The sequence below is a fragment of the Mytilus californianus genome, unplaced genomic scaffold, assembly GCF_021869535.1.
Source record: "Mytilus californianus isolate M0D057914Y unplaced genomic scaffold, xbMytCali1.0.p SCAF_4, whole genome shotgun sequence".
In the NCBI taxonomy this organism is placed as follows: domain Eukaryota; kingdom Metazoa; phylum Mollusca; class Bivalvia; order Mytilida; family Mytilidae; genus Mytilus; species Mytilus californianus.
In genome coordinates this window covers 9,314,935-9,331,059 of record NW_026262690.1, presented here as the reverse complement: position 1 = coordinate 9,331,059, position 16,125 = coordinate 9,314,935, and the positions used below count along the sequence as shown (strand labels likewise).

Below are 16,125 nucleotides of genomic sequence, written 5' to 3'. Positions count from 1 at the left end.
AAAGACGATTACTAGTATTACAACAAAAGCAGCATTGAAGGTTTTGCAGAACTAATCTAAGGTTTCTAAAGTTATTTTATCAGAAATGCTGCATGATAATTTCTCTTTCTCGATGTTTTTCTGTATTTGTAGGATTTGATCAAATAAAAGCCAGTCATGAGCGAGTTGATGATTCGAATAACAACAGCATAAAGATCCCAAGACATTAATAAGATTTAACAGAAAAACATATCTTTCTTAAAATTGAAAAAAAAACGCATGGCGGAGCTGCATGTATTGCAGGAGACGCTTACCCTGACAACGCACCCAGTCTCTCTGTGTCAAAGTTCATCATGCATGTTTGTAGACTCTGAATGGATTGAAAAGATTTGAATATCGTTAAACATCTGTTATCTATAATTTACAATAATAGGTCGAGTACAAACAAAATCCTATCTCAAGATTTTACTACATTCAATAAATACGCATTTTTTTTTACAGGGAATGACCTATCTCCATCAAAGTAATATATATGTACATGGGGGTTTAACAAGTAACTCGTGTGTTATTGATAGTCGCTTTGTGTTAAAAGTTACGGGATTTGGACTCAGAAGATTGAAACAGCAATGTAAAGAAAACGTTAGTCAAGACAGTAAGTAATTCTAAAATTAGAGGAACGGGTCTATTCTAACGACAATCAATCAATCCAACAATCAAATTTACCAATGCCTGGCTCCATGGTTATCGCTATTAAGTTAATTCAAGTCTTTATAGTTGGAGGATGAAAATGGCAACATGCAAAATACATCATAGAAATTAATATACCATTTCTAATGGTTTCCCTTGAATGATAAAAAAACACTTTATTTCATAAATAAGTCGGATTTGTATTTCTACTTAAAATCTTCTTTCTGAAAAGAAAACATTTTAGTGTTGCAATCAAAAGTTATTGCACAGTTACATTTACTATAGTCAAGGCAGCGTCGTTTGCAATCAAATCGTGAAATGAACGTTAACGTTGGGTTATCTACCAACAACGATTACTGAACAGTTCAAGCGTTTCATTTAACTGTATTCTTGGCTTAACATTCAGTCTGATATACTTTAGGAAACCAATCAGCTAAATGTAAAGGAAATACATATGAATAAAGGGAAATATTATATGCCAAAAAGAACAAAAAGTAAAAAATGAACAACAAAATAAGAAGTCATGTCATGTTCTTAATCAAACCAGGTCCGAACAGGTAGTGAAAAAAATAAAAAGGAATTGCGAAAGATCTGTGACTTTAGACAGGCAAATAAACAAGCGGCGTGGTTGAAGAAGTTATTCATAGTTTCTTTATTGTTATATATTAAACAAAAGCAAATTTAAACGAAATGTCTGATATTGATAATACAATAGTTTTTATTGATTTGAAGACAGCTTTTGGACTGCACCAGAACATCTCCGCACCAAAGACAGAACAGTTTCGCAGCCGGGTGATGTCTACAGCTTCGGGATAATACTGTATGAAATATTGACCAGAAACGAACCTTACAGCGAGGAATTAGATATGTTTACGTCACTAGGTTGTGAAATAAGTATAATACTATGATCATACATTTATATTGAATTATGGCATATACTATAATAGTGAAATTGTACAAGAAGACCTTAATTAAAACTCACATCTAATATGGGAAACATTTAAAGATGTGTTGGACAATGCAAATAAGCGCAAACAAATTATTCATATTTGCATATATATTTCTTCGTTGTGTTATTCACCCTACACATATATTATATTAAATATTAGTCACAGAACGAGGTAATCGAATAGTCTATCAATAATATCAATTAATGTTAATTGTTTTTATGTTTTTTGAAAAAACAAAATAGAGAGAATATACCAAAGGGGAAAATAAAAGATCATAAGTCTGATAAAAACAGACAACGGTATTGCCAGAAAGAAAAAAAAAACAAATGATTTAAGCGTTTAGATATTTCTTACAACGGATTTTCCTCTTTTGTTTTTGTTAAAAATTATAAAATTTCCATTTCTATGTTATTTTAACCTGAAACAGAGGATAAAACTTATAACTTTACTTATTCCTTTGATATTTCATACAGAAATCATCATGAAAGTCATTAACACTGAGAATCCACCATTCAGACCATCGTTACCTAAAACAACCAATAAAGACTTCATGAGAGGAATAGAAACAATTATGTATGACTGTTTGAATGAAGATCCTCAGAATAGGCCGTATTTCATGATTATTGGAAAAAGAATCAAAGATGCGACTGGGTAGTATTACTTATCTCATTAGCCGAAGGAAAACCCAATTTGGCCATATTTGGCCACAGCTTTTAATTGACATATTCGATTTCAAACAATAATGAAAGTTATACATATATATATATATATATATAGATATATAAAGATGTAAAGATGTGTGGTTACCGAAGATAATTATTATGGCAACCTTACATATGATTTTTTTTTATCAGCTATAGTTTGAGGAGGGAATAAGGCGTTTGCGCAATGCTATGCGGTGTTTACGTAGAAATAAGAAGTGAAAAGGACAGGTTCCAGTCCGGTCGGGGAGGAAGTAAAGAATCATATCTACTCTAACATCGTTAGGTTCATTTTATATACACTTTATAAATATTCTAACGCCTGGTATTTCTTAATCATAAGATATCCGATGGACAAGGTATAATTAACAGTTGTCACTAAACATAGACAGACATATCTAATTATAAATTCATAGTGATTGTATGCTTCTAAAAATAGAATAGCATCCTGTAAGTATACTTAAGAGATAAGTAGATGATCATTCCTGTACATTTAAAAATACTTCGTGTATTGTGATTAGACGTCCTAGTTTTATACCTACGAGAAGTGAACAGCTCCCGAAACGAAAACTGATTTTTATCAGCTATAATTAGAGGAGGGAATACGGCGTCTGCCAAATGCTAGGCGTTGTTATCGTAGAAGTGAGTAGTGAAAAGTATAGGTTCCAGCCCTGGTCGGGGAGGAAGTAAAGAATCAGATGTACTCTAACATTCTAGGCACTTTATACATATATAGCTGATAAAAATCAGTTTTCGTTTCGGGAGCTGTTCACTTCTCGTAGGTATAAAACTAGGACGTCTATACATACGTCTAATTATGTGACAACTTTATGAAAGACGTTCTCCATCTGTTAGAAAAAGCTTGTTCTTCCCTCAGCGGGGTTCGAACCCCTGCATCTGATACATCGTTGCAACACCATCTGCACTGTGTCCAGCGCCGTAGACCCCTCGACCAATTAGGCTATATAAAAACATAGCTTTCGTTGGTCGAATAATGTCTTTTCACGTCAGCGTTATCCAGGGTTGTAACACAGTACATGATATATAGTGCCAAGTACATGGTATACCTTGCAGATCAGCTGTTATTTTGTCTGTCGTAAAGGATGATAATTTTACTTACCAATTCGTCACCTCAAATTTTAATTTTATTATAAATATGTGACAACTTTACGACAGACGTTCTCAATTGGTATATATAAGACCACACAATGCACTGTGTGAAACACGGGTGCTGTAAATTAAATTTTTAATGCACCATGGGATACACAAGTGTAAATATCAAAAAAACTAAATATCATGGTTTGACGAGTATATTAGATGTCAAAATAATCATTAGATGCAGCGAATTCGGCCAATATTAAAGTTAATAATTAAAATGCACAAATTCCATCAGATTTGATAATTCCACCGGTTTATAAAGCAAATGCATCGAAGGATTATATATATCTAAAACGTCCAATGGCTTAGCAAAAACACTCGAAGAACGAAATCTTCATCATAATCCAGACCCAAAAGTAACGGACAGGAACCTGAAAAATAAATTCAGCATTACCTGTACAACAACAAGTAATGGAGGGCGGGGTAAAATTTATATCCAGCAAACAAAAATGTCGACCAGCTTCTTGACAAACCAAATATAAACAGAAAGCACACGTAACAAAATGCTACGTCAGTGATCATGATGTCATCAACATTAATGAATGAGGTCTAGCTAAAATATAACACATAAAGAAAAACGTCCCCTGCGATAAATGAATTTAAAGTATAGAAACTTAAATTTTATTATCTGTTTATTTTATCAAACGTTAAGCTGTTTACATGAGATACATACACCAACGCGGATACAAAATATAACCTAAAACAATAATTAACATAAACAGTTTATTATAAGTCATTTTGAGTAACCATTACCATAAACGTATATCAAAAGTAACGTTACAGTTGACTTTTGAGTTTACCAATCATTTTAAAATGTAGTACAAATGTATGCAATGATTGAAACGTACAACAGGAATTACCAAAAATATTGGACGGTAATTTTAACCACACCAATCACCAACACTCAAATCCTCCAAATACACAGATGTATAAACAGACAAACAAAAACGACCAACGCATATTACATATTACATATATACTTATAGCCTGGTTTAACAGAGCTTATTTTAAAGAAGTATTTCAAAAGTAATTGGAGGTAATTTTGTATAAATATTGCAACCGGTTCAACAATTTTAAACCAGGTTTTCACACTTTGAGGACAGCAATATGATTTTTGGAATTTGAATGCTTTTTAATTTTTGTTTAATTCGAGCGCCACTGATGAGTATTATGTAGACAAAACGCACGTCAGGCGTACTGAATTATAACCTGGTATCTTTGATGACAAAGAAACAATAAGTTCGAATCTTGCATGAGCTGGTCAGTTAATAAAAAGCTAATAGGTACAATGTGTTTGATGTCTCAAAATTTCAAATGTAAAAAAGGTAATTTAAAAAAATAATTTGTTTCTTTCAGATTTTCAAAAACCCATAATGTATTAGATGCGTTACTTAGAAGAATGGAACAATACGCAAATAATTTGGAAGCTCTTGTTTTGGAAAGGACACAAGCATTCTTAGAAGAGAAACGAAAGTCTGAGGAACTTTTGTTCCAAGTTCTTCCACGGTATTGCAACATAGAAACTACTTTTAGGAAAACAAAAAACACCACTTAAAAAGATAGATTCTAGTAAATAGACGAACAGCCAAACACAATAATACACAATAGTACAAAAAAATAATAGGTACAGTATCCAGGAACACAACCAAAATCGTAGGTGAGTTTCTGTGGTCTGGAAATGTCAGCAGTTCCTGTTCCACTATATGTATCCGTCTTGTAACTATTTCTAAATCCGTTGATTCAAATATCTGGCAATAAAGTATTATTATCATAGTGGATTGGTAAATGTTTTCCATTAATTTAGGAAAGTCGAACAAATTTACATGATACAACAAGTTCATAAAATATTAGGAAATAACAACTTCCCTATAATTGTTCTGCATCCTTTTCTATCATGAATCAGTAAAAAGATTCTCATTGTCGAAGGCCGTACGATGACTTTTAATTACTTATATCCACGTCATTTAAACTCTGGTGGATATTTGTCTCATTTACAATCATATCACATCTCCTTATTTTAATAAAAAAAGGTCTTTACACATACATATAACTATATCAGCAAACCAAATGCTATGACAATTACACACTCTACAACAGTAACAGTAAAGAAAATAGTATGTCGCTTTCTATGCTTTCTAGATCTGTTGCTGAAAGATTAAGAGATGGAAGACCCGTTGATCCTGAAGCATTTAATTGTGTAACGATATATTTCAGTGATATCGTAGGCTTTACTGACCTTTCATCTCAGAGTACACCTTTTCAGGTACAGTTGTTTAATTCCTAACATTTTTATGGTCTCGTAAGTCGGTTTCTTCCTATTCACTATGCTAAGTGAATTATTTGTTAATCTATTAATTAATTAATTATCATTGATATTCGACGTATTTTAATAATGTAAACAAAATACAACATCAATTTTCTACCTTCGCCTGGTATTTCATTATAATTTGTCAGATTCTTATATTTTCATTTAAATTTGATTTCGTAATCGAAGAAGTTGGTTTAGTACAAATATGTATTCTCTATTATTTTAGATTGTAGATCTACTCAATGATCTTTACAACTGTTTTGATGAAGTTATAGACAGCTATGATGTGTATAAGGTATGGTAAATTAAGGAAACATTACTTTACCGATTTTCAAATCTTATATATCGATTCAGAAGACAAATCAAAGTAACAAACATGCACTGAGGGAATAGCATGGACTCAAAAAGGGACGAGATCGAGTGCGTCAACAGGGTAAACTTCTCCTGCTATGAAAGCACTATCTGTCATACGACTCATCCAAACTCAGTCAAAATGTCACAATCGGGAATAGGACACAATTGGTCAAATTATAGATTAGATTATTCTGGAGCAGATGGCATGTTACCACTGATAAATAGGAAGTTAATAATTTGGAAGTCGAAATCATTACGTTTGTCCTAGATTCTTGTTGGAAGCCATCCATTCTTTCAATATCGAGAAAATTATCAAGATATGACACTGTGATGAGACAGACTTCATATAGAAAATAAATACAAATTAAAATAATTGTCTTTATTGGTAATGAAAATAATACTACTTTAATCATATAAGATGCTTAAGACTTTTATCCTATGATAATAATTTCATATTTTCGAACAGTAGTATATTTTTCATATCGTTATGTCTATTTTGAATTGTTTTGGAGCCGGATTAACTGGAAGAATTTTATCGTTATTTCCAAAAATTCAGATCCGAAACATTTTTGTCGTACATACGAATGTTGGAACTTGACTAAAGACAAATTGTATAGCGCTGCATGTTAAAATAATACGAAGCCTTTGATTGAAAAGCAAAAGTTTTACCTCTCACCAAGGACAACTTATTAATCTTTTTCTACCTACAATGGAAAGTCTCTATAAATTTATAAATCTGGTCCGAAACGCTTTTCTAGATTTACCTTCATCAACCACACTCTTGTCTTTGAAAGACGTCGGATGTATAAGTACATAAACACGTAAGAATTTATATGACCAAAAGGCACTTAAAAGAATAGTCAAATTCATCGCAGGTCTAGTTTGCCTGAGGGAGTTAGAAATTTTAGTTTTTTAGCAACTTCCAAGTCTATCAACACAACATATTAGAAAAGTATGTAATAAATCATGCCAGTTCCAAAGCACTGACTACTGAGCTGATAATACCCTCTGGGGCTAACAGTTTTGTCTTTTTTGGTAGTCCACGAGTACCAGAACTGACCCATGTAGTAGTAGAAAAACAAAGAACAAATAATTGTACAAAATTAGCTGATTGATGCTTAAGTCTAGCCTCGGAAAAATAGTTTATTCATTAGTTAAAAATGAATTTTTACTAGCTTTTAGTAAGTTCGAATACTCTTAACAGCTTAGATCGATTCCTTTTGTCTTTGCATCCGCTTATTAATTTTATTCTTTGAGAATCGACATTGAGCTGCTGGTTTAAGACAGTGTTTCTTTGCTTACACAATCCGGCGTTATAATTTGTGTCAGATAGATCTCAAGTATGTAATAAAATTGAGAATGGAAATGGGGAATGTGTCAAAGAGACAACAACCCGACCATAGAGCAGACAACAGCGGAAGGCCACCAATGGGTCTTCAATGCAGCGAGAAACTCCCGCACCCGGAGGCGTCCTTCAGCTGGCCCCTAAACAAATATGTATACTAGTTCAGTGATAATGGACGTCATACTAAACTCCAAATTATACACAAGAAACTAAAATTAAAAATGATACAAGACTAACAAAGGCCAGAGGCTCCTGACTTGGGACAGGCGCAAAAATGCGGCGGGGTTAAACATGTTTTTTGAGATATCAACCCTCCCCCTATACCTCTAGCCAATGTAGAAAAAACAAACGTACAACAGTTCGCACAGTAAAACTCAGTTTAAGAGAAGTCCGAGTCCGATGTCAGAATAGGAAACAAAAGAAAACAAACAAAATGACAATAATACATAAATAACAACAGACAACTAGCAGCTACTGACATGCCAGCTCCAGGCCTCAATTAAACTGATTAAAAGGTTATGTCTTCATCATATGAATATCAGGCACAATCCCTCCTGTTAGGGGTTTAGTATTATACCATCATAAAATATATGAGAAGAACATAACCCGTGTCATGCCAACAACTTGTTTTAGAATAAATATGTTTAATTCCGATGCAAAGACTCTATAAGTGAATCAATATTAAAGCCAAAATATGCAATCTTTAATGACCTGACAAGAGTATCGTAACTATATCCCTTCTTAATAAGTCTGTTTGAAGGTTTTGTCAGCTTATGAGGTGAATACTGACATTTTTGTGCTTTGTAAAGAATATTACCATAAAAGATTGGATGTGAAATACCCGAACGTATAATATGTCTGCATGTTGAGTTATATTTACGAATGATGTCCTTATACCGATGATAAAATTTAGTAAATGTTTTGACTAGTTTATGATATCGAAAACCCTGGTGTAATAATTTTTCAGTAATACATAAATTCTCTCGCTAAAATCTAATACGTTGTTACATACACGAGCGAATCGTACAAGTTGAGATATATAAACACCATAAGATGGTGACAAGGGAACGTCACCATCTAAAAATGGATAATTAACGATAGGAAATGAAAAATCATCTCTTTTATCATAATTTTTTGTATTAAGCTTCCCGTTAATGATATAGATATCAAGATCGAGGAAAGGACAGTGGTCATTGTTAGTATTAGCTTTATTTAAAGTAAGTTCAACAGGATAAATTTATTTAGTATACATACTGAAGTCGTCATTATTGAGAGCCAATATATCATCCAAATATCTAAAAGTATTGTTAAATTTTTGTATCAGATGTTGTTTTGATGGGTCTTTGCTGATTTTAGTCATAAATTGTAACTCATAACAATACAAAAACAGGTCCGCAATAAGTGGTGCACAGTTAGTCCCCATTGGAATTCCGATAACTTGACGATATACGGAATCTCCAAAGCGAACAAAAATGTTATCAAGTAAAAATTCAAGGGCAGATATAGTATCAAAGCATGTCCAATTGACATAGCTCTTTTGTTTGTTGCTATTAAAAAATGACCTAAAAGAGTTTGAACATATGTATTCGCATTCCTACTTTTTAAATGCCCATTTAATTAGGTGTGTGAATTTTTTCTTAATAAGAATATGAGGCAAAGTGGTATATAGGGTAGAAAAATCAAAATTTTGAACAGATTCAAAATCACCAATATATGCATGCAATTTATCAAGTACTTCCAAGGAGTTTTTGACACTCCAAAAGTAGTTAATTCCACTATTTTTAAAGGCCTTATTTGAACAATTTATTATCAGGTTTTTGATTGTACCAAGTGTACTAGTAAGTAGAATAGACAATTTAGTAGTGGAACAATGACTTGAAGACGAAATAAATCTATATTTGTAAGATGATTTGTGTAGCTTCGGAAGCCAGTACATAGTTGGGACTTTCATTGTATTTGGTTCTGCTTGTAAAGAAGTAGCTAATAGTTTATGTTTGTTACAGATATCGTTTTCTGAAAATGAAGTCAGTTGGAATGTTGGTGAATTCGTGGTTTCCTTTTGCAGAACCTCAATGTAAAATTTACGTCAAACTATAATGATATTATAAGCAGCTTTATCAGCCGGGACAAACACAAATTCCTTGGCTAGTTCTTTTAGTTTATGTTTGATTCGAGAAATATGATTTTTATGGTTGTTGTTAAGAGTAAAATGTTCTTTAAAATGTTGTATACGTATATCAACTATCTTCATTACTGAATTAAAAAAAGAGTCCAAAGATTTTTTGTCAGCTTTTTCACGTTTTATCCATTTCAAACAGTAAGCACGAAGTGAGTCGTGGATGACATTACGACACTCATTCCAATTAATAATTGACGGGGGACGATATTTAGGTCCTTTAGTGAGGAATGATTTTAACTCTCGGTCGCAAGCGATGTTAAGGTCTCCTGTTATAACATGGGAAATAGGGCCATAAGTGTATTCGGAATTACTACAATTACATGACGGAGGTGTATTTTCACTGATATTTACATCTTTACAGACTTGGCTATAATTAAACACAAATTTTCGGGTAGATTTCTTGTAAATATAACAAATAAGAGGGAGTTCAGTATTATCAAAATATCCAGGAATTTGTTCTTTAACAGAATGGTCGTTAAAAATACCGGCAATATTTACAAAATCAAAACCTTTATTGACATACTTTATTTTAATAAAATGTTTTTTATGATCTTCAGGGCGATCAATTTTGGGAAACAGTTTAGAATAACAATATGCCATTATAATTTGAACGATTTCATACTTAGGACTGCAATATGAAATTGTGTTGCAATCCTCTAAAATTTTATTTAATTTATTTATAGGTAAAGAACAGAGCTTGGTTAATAGATAATGTCTGCCGTTGTTTTTTGAAATAGAAATTAGGTCCGAAATATTTGTATGGTTGGTCTGAAATTTTCTTTGATTGCGATTTTTTCTACGCCCATGAGAACGGTTTTTACGAACAGTTTTAGAAACTATATCCAGAATGTTAACAGAATCGGTTCTTGATATATGACCAATTCCATTGATATTATCATTAAGACCGAGAGGGTAGACTGTCTGTAATTGTTTAATCCAATCGAATTCAATTATTTTCCGTGATCGTACAAACTTTGAATGAGATTCACCAGGCTGCTTATTTACTACTTCTAAAGGTTGAACTGTTAAATATTTAATAGGATGATTGTGCTTTTTAAGATGTTGATAAATGATACTTTTGAATGTATTGTGTCTTTTAAAACGATACAGGTGTTCTTGCGTGCGTTTCGATAAATATCGTCCAGTTTCACCTACGTACTGAATACCGCATCCCGGTTTGTTTCATGTGAGAAAATAAATAATACTGTTTGTTTTTCAAGTTATATCAGTTTCAAAATTTAAAGAAAATGTGCGACCATTAAACGTAGACCTTACCGTATTGTTGGTGGAAAGACGGGGACATGTAAGTCATTTTTTGGCATAACACTTATCAATTGAAGGGTAACCACGATTTTTATTGTTAAAAATGTTAGCGATGGTAGTATTTTTAGATAAGCGATTTTGAAGATTGAGACGTGTAGATACCCTTTGAACGAGTTTAGTATTTAATATTTTTCCATTTCTAAGCTTCATACTTGTTTTTTATTATGTGGATTTCATTAGAAAGGAGCAAAGACTGGCGTCCAGAATATGAACCAGCACACAATAAATTGAATTATGTGAATTTGATAAAACTGTTCGGCTAAAGACGTCAAACGCTATCCGTCATAAATTACCCGAAAAATAAAACAAAAGATAGGGTATATCAGGGAAGCGACTGACGTCTGACTAAATAGAAGAATGGGGCTGAATGTGAAATACTACTTTTTGATAAATATTCCTAAAGTAATGAACATAGAGAAGTTCTCGCTCGGACACACACTCCATAATCTAGTATATTATAAGAGCATAAACCTGAAGCACGGGGAGGCACTCTACTGTCTCCACACGGCACTAAAGACAAACTCTGTAAAAAATAAAATTGAGAATGGAAATGGGGAATGTGTCAAAGAGACAACAACCCGACCATAGAGCAGACAACAGCCGAAGGCCACCAATGGGTCTTCAATGCAGCGAGAAACTCCCGCACCCGGATGTGTCCTTCAGCTGGCCCCTAAACAAATATTTATACTAGTTCAGTGATAATGGACGTCATACTAAACTCCAAATTATACACAAGAAACTAAAATTAAAAATGATACAAGACTAACAAAGGCCAGGGGCTCCTGACTTGGGACAGGCGAAAAAAATGCGGCGGGGTTAAACATGTTTTTTGAGATCTCAACCCTCCCCCTATACCTCTAGCCAATGTAGAAAAAAAAACGTACAACAGTACGCACAGTAAAACTCAGTTTAAGAGAAGTCCGAGTCCGATGTCAGAATAGGAAACAAAAGAAAATAAATAAAATGACCATAATACATGCCAGCTCCAGACCTCAATTAAACTGATTGAAAGATTATGTCTTCATCATATGAATATCAGGCACAATCCCTCCTGTTAGAGGTTTAGTATTATACCATCATAAAATATATGAGAAGAACATAACCCGTGTCATGCCAACAACTGGTTTTAGAATAAATATGTTTAATTCCGATGCAAAGATGAATGCAAAGATGAAATATATTTCACAGTAGTTGTGAAATAATTGTATTTTTCAGGTTGAGACCATAGGAGACGCGTACATGGTAGTATCTGGTCTACCCATACTTAATGGCACAAAACACGTTAAAGAAATAGCACAAATGGCGCTTTCTATTAGGGACTCGGTCAAGTGTTTCAGGATTCCCCACAAGCCGGAGATATCATTACAATGCAGAATCGGTATTCACTCAGGTAACCTATTCAGTAAAAATGTTTTTGCTTAGTGTAACAACTTCTTTAGAATAACGGAGAGTGCTTAGTGTTGCAACATGAATTCCTAATATATCGTAAGTCGAAATATAAGAAATGAAAAGTCGAAGAGAATACAGTCGGAATTAAAAGTATTCCAAACGTACCAGATTGGTTATGGAAGTTTTGGTATCTCCTTACTCATTCCATGCATGCTTCACACATTACACAACAACAATGACTTCTTATTTAATAGAAAGTTACAGCCAGGAACATAGTCTCAAATATAGAAATAAGAAGATGTGGTAAATGTATGATTGTCAATGAGACAACTTTCCACCAGAGACCAAATGACATAGAAGTTCACATCTATAGGTAACCGTACAGCCTTCAACAATGAGCAAAATCCATACCGCATAGTCAGCTATAAAAGGCCAAGAAATGACAAATGTAAAACAATTCAAACGGGACTAACGGCCTGATTTATGTACAAAACAATGAACGGAAAACAAATATGATATACAGCAACAAACGACTACCACTGCATAAAAGGCTGCTGACTTGGGACAGGCACATACCGAATGTGGCGGGTCGAATTAGTTTGTTTGCGCCAAATCACCCCCTAACCTTCTATTATCATTCTTACGAGTAACGGATGAGCCTAACTATTATCTTTCCCCTAATCTCATAGTCGCTGAAAAGAATCTACAGTAATTGCTGCTTAGAGAAATCTAATTTCCTTGTGCAACCGAAGGAGGAACTATTTTACATTAATTGATAAAAGAAATTGGGGTATTTAAGTGAAAATTTTATCTTTTAAATAAATATGTAACAGGTGTAAATTTAAAAATTCTTATTTGATATCACTTGATATATTTGTCGGTAAATGCTTATTTTCAATTCTGATGATTTTTTTTATAACTAAATTGAACATTTTTCAATAAGATCTTATCATCATCATGTAAAACTTTTCAAAAATTGCATCTTTGTAAACTGATCCATAAAGGTAAAATTTACAAATACATTATATGAAAAAATGCGCACTACTTTGATTTTTTTATAGTAAAATGTATTTGATTTTGGAAATTCTCTTTTTCTTAGGGATCGATATATGCCATCTTTATTTAATGAAAATAATTTGCAAATATGTGATGAACAAAACATTAACTGTTATTCTAGGACCCGTATGTGCAGGTGTGGTGGGTAGAAGGATGCCAAGGTATTGTTTATTTGGCGATACAGTAAACACTGCTTCAAGAATGGAATCAAATGGTGAAGGTACAGTAATTGATCTACAACAAGTAAATTCAAATATTTTTTTCCATGAGCATTTGTTCGCATGCAGATATATCTGATTAATGGACGAGGTGTGAACAATGTACCTTAGATGTTATGAAAATACTTAATTTGAAAATACAAACAAAGATTAGTTCGATAAACCAACAAGATTTTAATTTTAGTAAGCGTAATAAGGAGGGAAAAATTTACAAATTAGCAAGAGGATGGTAAAACGATAGTTTAGACTGAATCTTTAGAGGTGTACACACTTTTGTGATTTTTATGCTTTCACACATGTTTTAGACGTCTTAGATCTTTAGATAACAGAATAGTTATCTGATCTGTAAATTTACGGATGGTAAAAAATTGACTGAGTGTTGATTAGCATGCAGGGTAATACAAGAATAGCCTGTCGATGTACCGGTCTCGCTAATTTTAGATTTCATGCGATTACCTCAGGTTTTGTTTTACCATGATTTGTATCTTTTTAATGCATTGATAAGATATGAACATCGGTAAACTAAGTACTCTTGCCTCTAATTAATCGACTCTTAGTCGAGACACGTCCTCAGTCTTCATACTTTTATCTTTCGAAGAGTTATAATTATACAACACAGGATTAAATGCTTCCAACGGTTAAAAGAGATGATTTCAGCTTCCCAATTGTGAACTTTCCATTTCTATGTAGCAACATTCCAGCAGCGCCTGCATACGGAGTATATATCTCCAAGTTGATACGATATTCCCGGGCTTGTATTTTCTGTCATGATTTTCTTAATAGAGGATTGCTGCTCACAAGGAAGCTATTAAACCAAGAGTTCCAAATGGTGAAGTTGAAATCATCCCTTCGTAAATTTTACGGACGCCATCACGAGTTGGTTGACCGTTATGGAATAACCGTTTCACAGATGATATCGGATATGTTCCTTATGTCGTAACTACAATACCCTTCCCTTTTCACGAATGTGACCTACCGAATTAGACTATTTACCGGATTTGTAATAAAATAAGCAACACGACGGGTGCCACATGTGGAGCAGGATCTGCTTACCCTTCCGGAGCACCTGAGATCACCCCCAGGTTTTGGTGGGGTTCGTGTTGCTTAGTCTTTAGTTTTCTATGTTGTGTCATATGTACTATTATTTGTATGTTTGTCTTTTTATTTTTGGCCATTGAGTTGTCAGTTTGTTTTCGATCTATGAGTTTGACTGTCCCTCTGGTATCTTTCGTCCCTCTTTTAAATATATACTCGACATTTACATTTACTTTTGGTACTAATGAAATGAATGCAAATAATTGACTTATATTTAAGCGATGAAGATACATATCAGTGAAGCCACAAAGATGTTGCTTGACAATTTTTCTGAATTTGACATTAAATGTAGAGGATTATTGCAGATTAAAGTAAGTAACATACAGTTTTGGAATTAAGTGTTTTAAGTTTTTATAACAGATGAAACACCGTTGACTTCAAAATTCAAGCTGATAAAACAAAACTAAAATATCTGCTTTTCCAATTGATTGAACAATGTATTTTAATTTTGATTTAAACATCTACACATTCTTACACCACAAGCTTTACAGAACATAAAATATCAGACAACAATAGGCAATCGTTAAAATGATATATCAACCATTACATAAGTGTAAACATGTGACTTTAAAGATCTGAGACAACCACAGTTTTAACATCAATAGTCAATTCTAAAATGTTCAAAACATTTGGAGCCATAAACTTTGGTTAAAGTACAGAAAAACATATTTAGAGTATACATTGTAATAAACTTAAATCAATGTTCAGGAGACTGTTTTCAAAATGTAACTCTACTAATTGATAAAAGAAGTTTTTTTCTTTTGAGTTCAAGTATGTTAATTTTTACAGGGAAAAGGCTTAATGACAACATATTGGATAAAAGGTCACAAGATAGATATTACAATATCAGACAGCAGTAAATCGGATTTATCATGTGCATAAAGTATTATCATTATGAATGGATACACTATATTTTGCACATTTGGTAAAATTATAAACTTATCACAGTTTACATGTTATTGTCAAATTTTGAATCGAAGGTTATCGGTAAACAAAACGAACTAATGTGTATCCTAAAGACAATTCATGGTCTTACTACCATCATGACTGAGGTTTAGGTTAACGCTGTCCTTCTTATATATGGTTGAGATAAATGCTAAAATTTTGTCAAAATCTGTTCAAATTGCAGTTTTGGGCTATCTTCTGGTGTTTATCATTAGGTGATCTGTTTAGCAATGAGCCAAAAAGCGGGGACAAAAAATACACCTGATTTGTTCTATCAAATTTCAAAAAACCAATTATATTGTGAGTGGTGTCATCTTTTACTTAGAATGTGCATTTTTGAGGTAGTTGTGGGGGTATGAACAAACAGTGACGACTGATTTGTTTTCTACAGGTTTGTTTTCAAAATGTGGTATATATTCCCACACAGTTTATACAGGG

The 16,125-nt window shown here is 33.0% G+C and overlaps 1 protein-coding gene across 1 annotated transcript; it reads left to right on the top strand.

Moving 5' to 3' along the window:
* Positions 1-483: 483 nt before the first annotated feature.
* LOC127699171 (atrial natriuretic peptide receptor 1-like) lies at positions 484-15,624 on the top strand. Its single transcript, XM_052202907.1, has 11 exons — positions 484-631; positions 1,399-1,548; positions 2,090-2,267; positions 2,783-2,788; positions 4,832-4,981; positions 5,615-5,738; positions 6,010-6,078; positions 12,200-12,374; positions 13,551-13,649; positions 14,962-15,053; positions 15,532-15,624. Exons 1-11 carry the CDS (start codon positions 484-486, stop codon positions 15,622-15,624), a joined length of 1,284 nt encoding a protein of 427 aa, XP_052058867.1.
* The last annotated feature ends 501 nt before the right edge of the window (positions 15,625-16,125 follow it).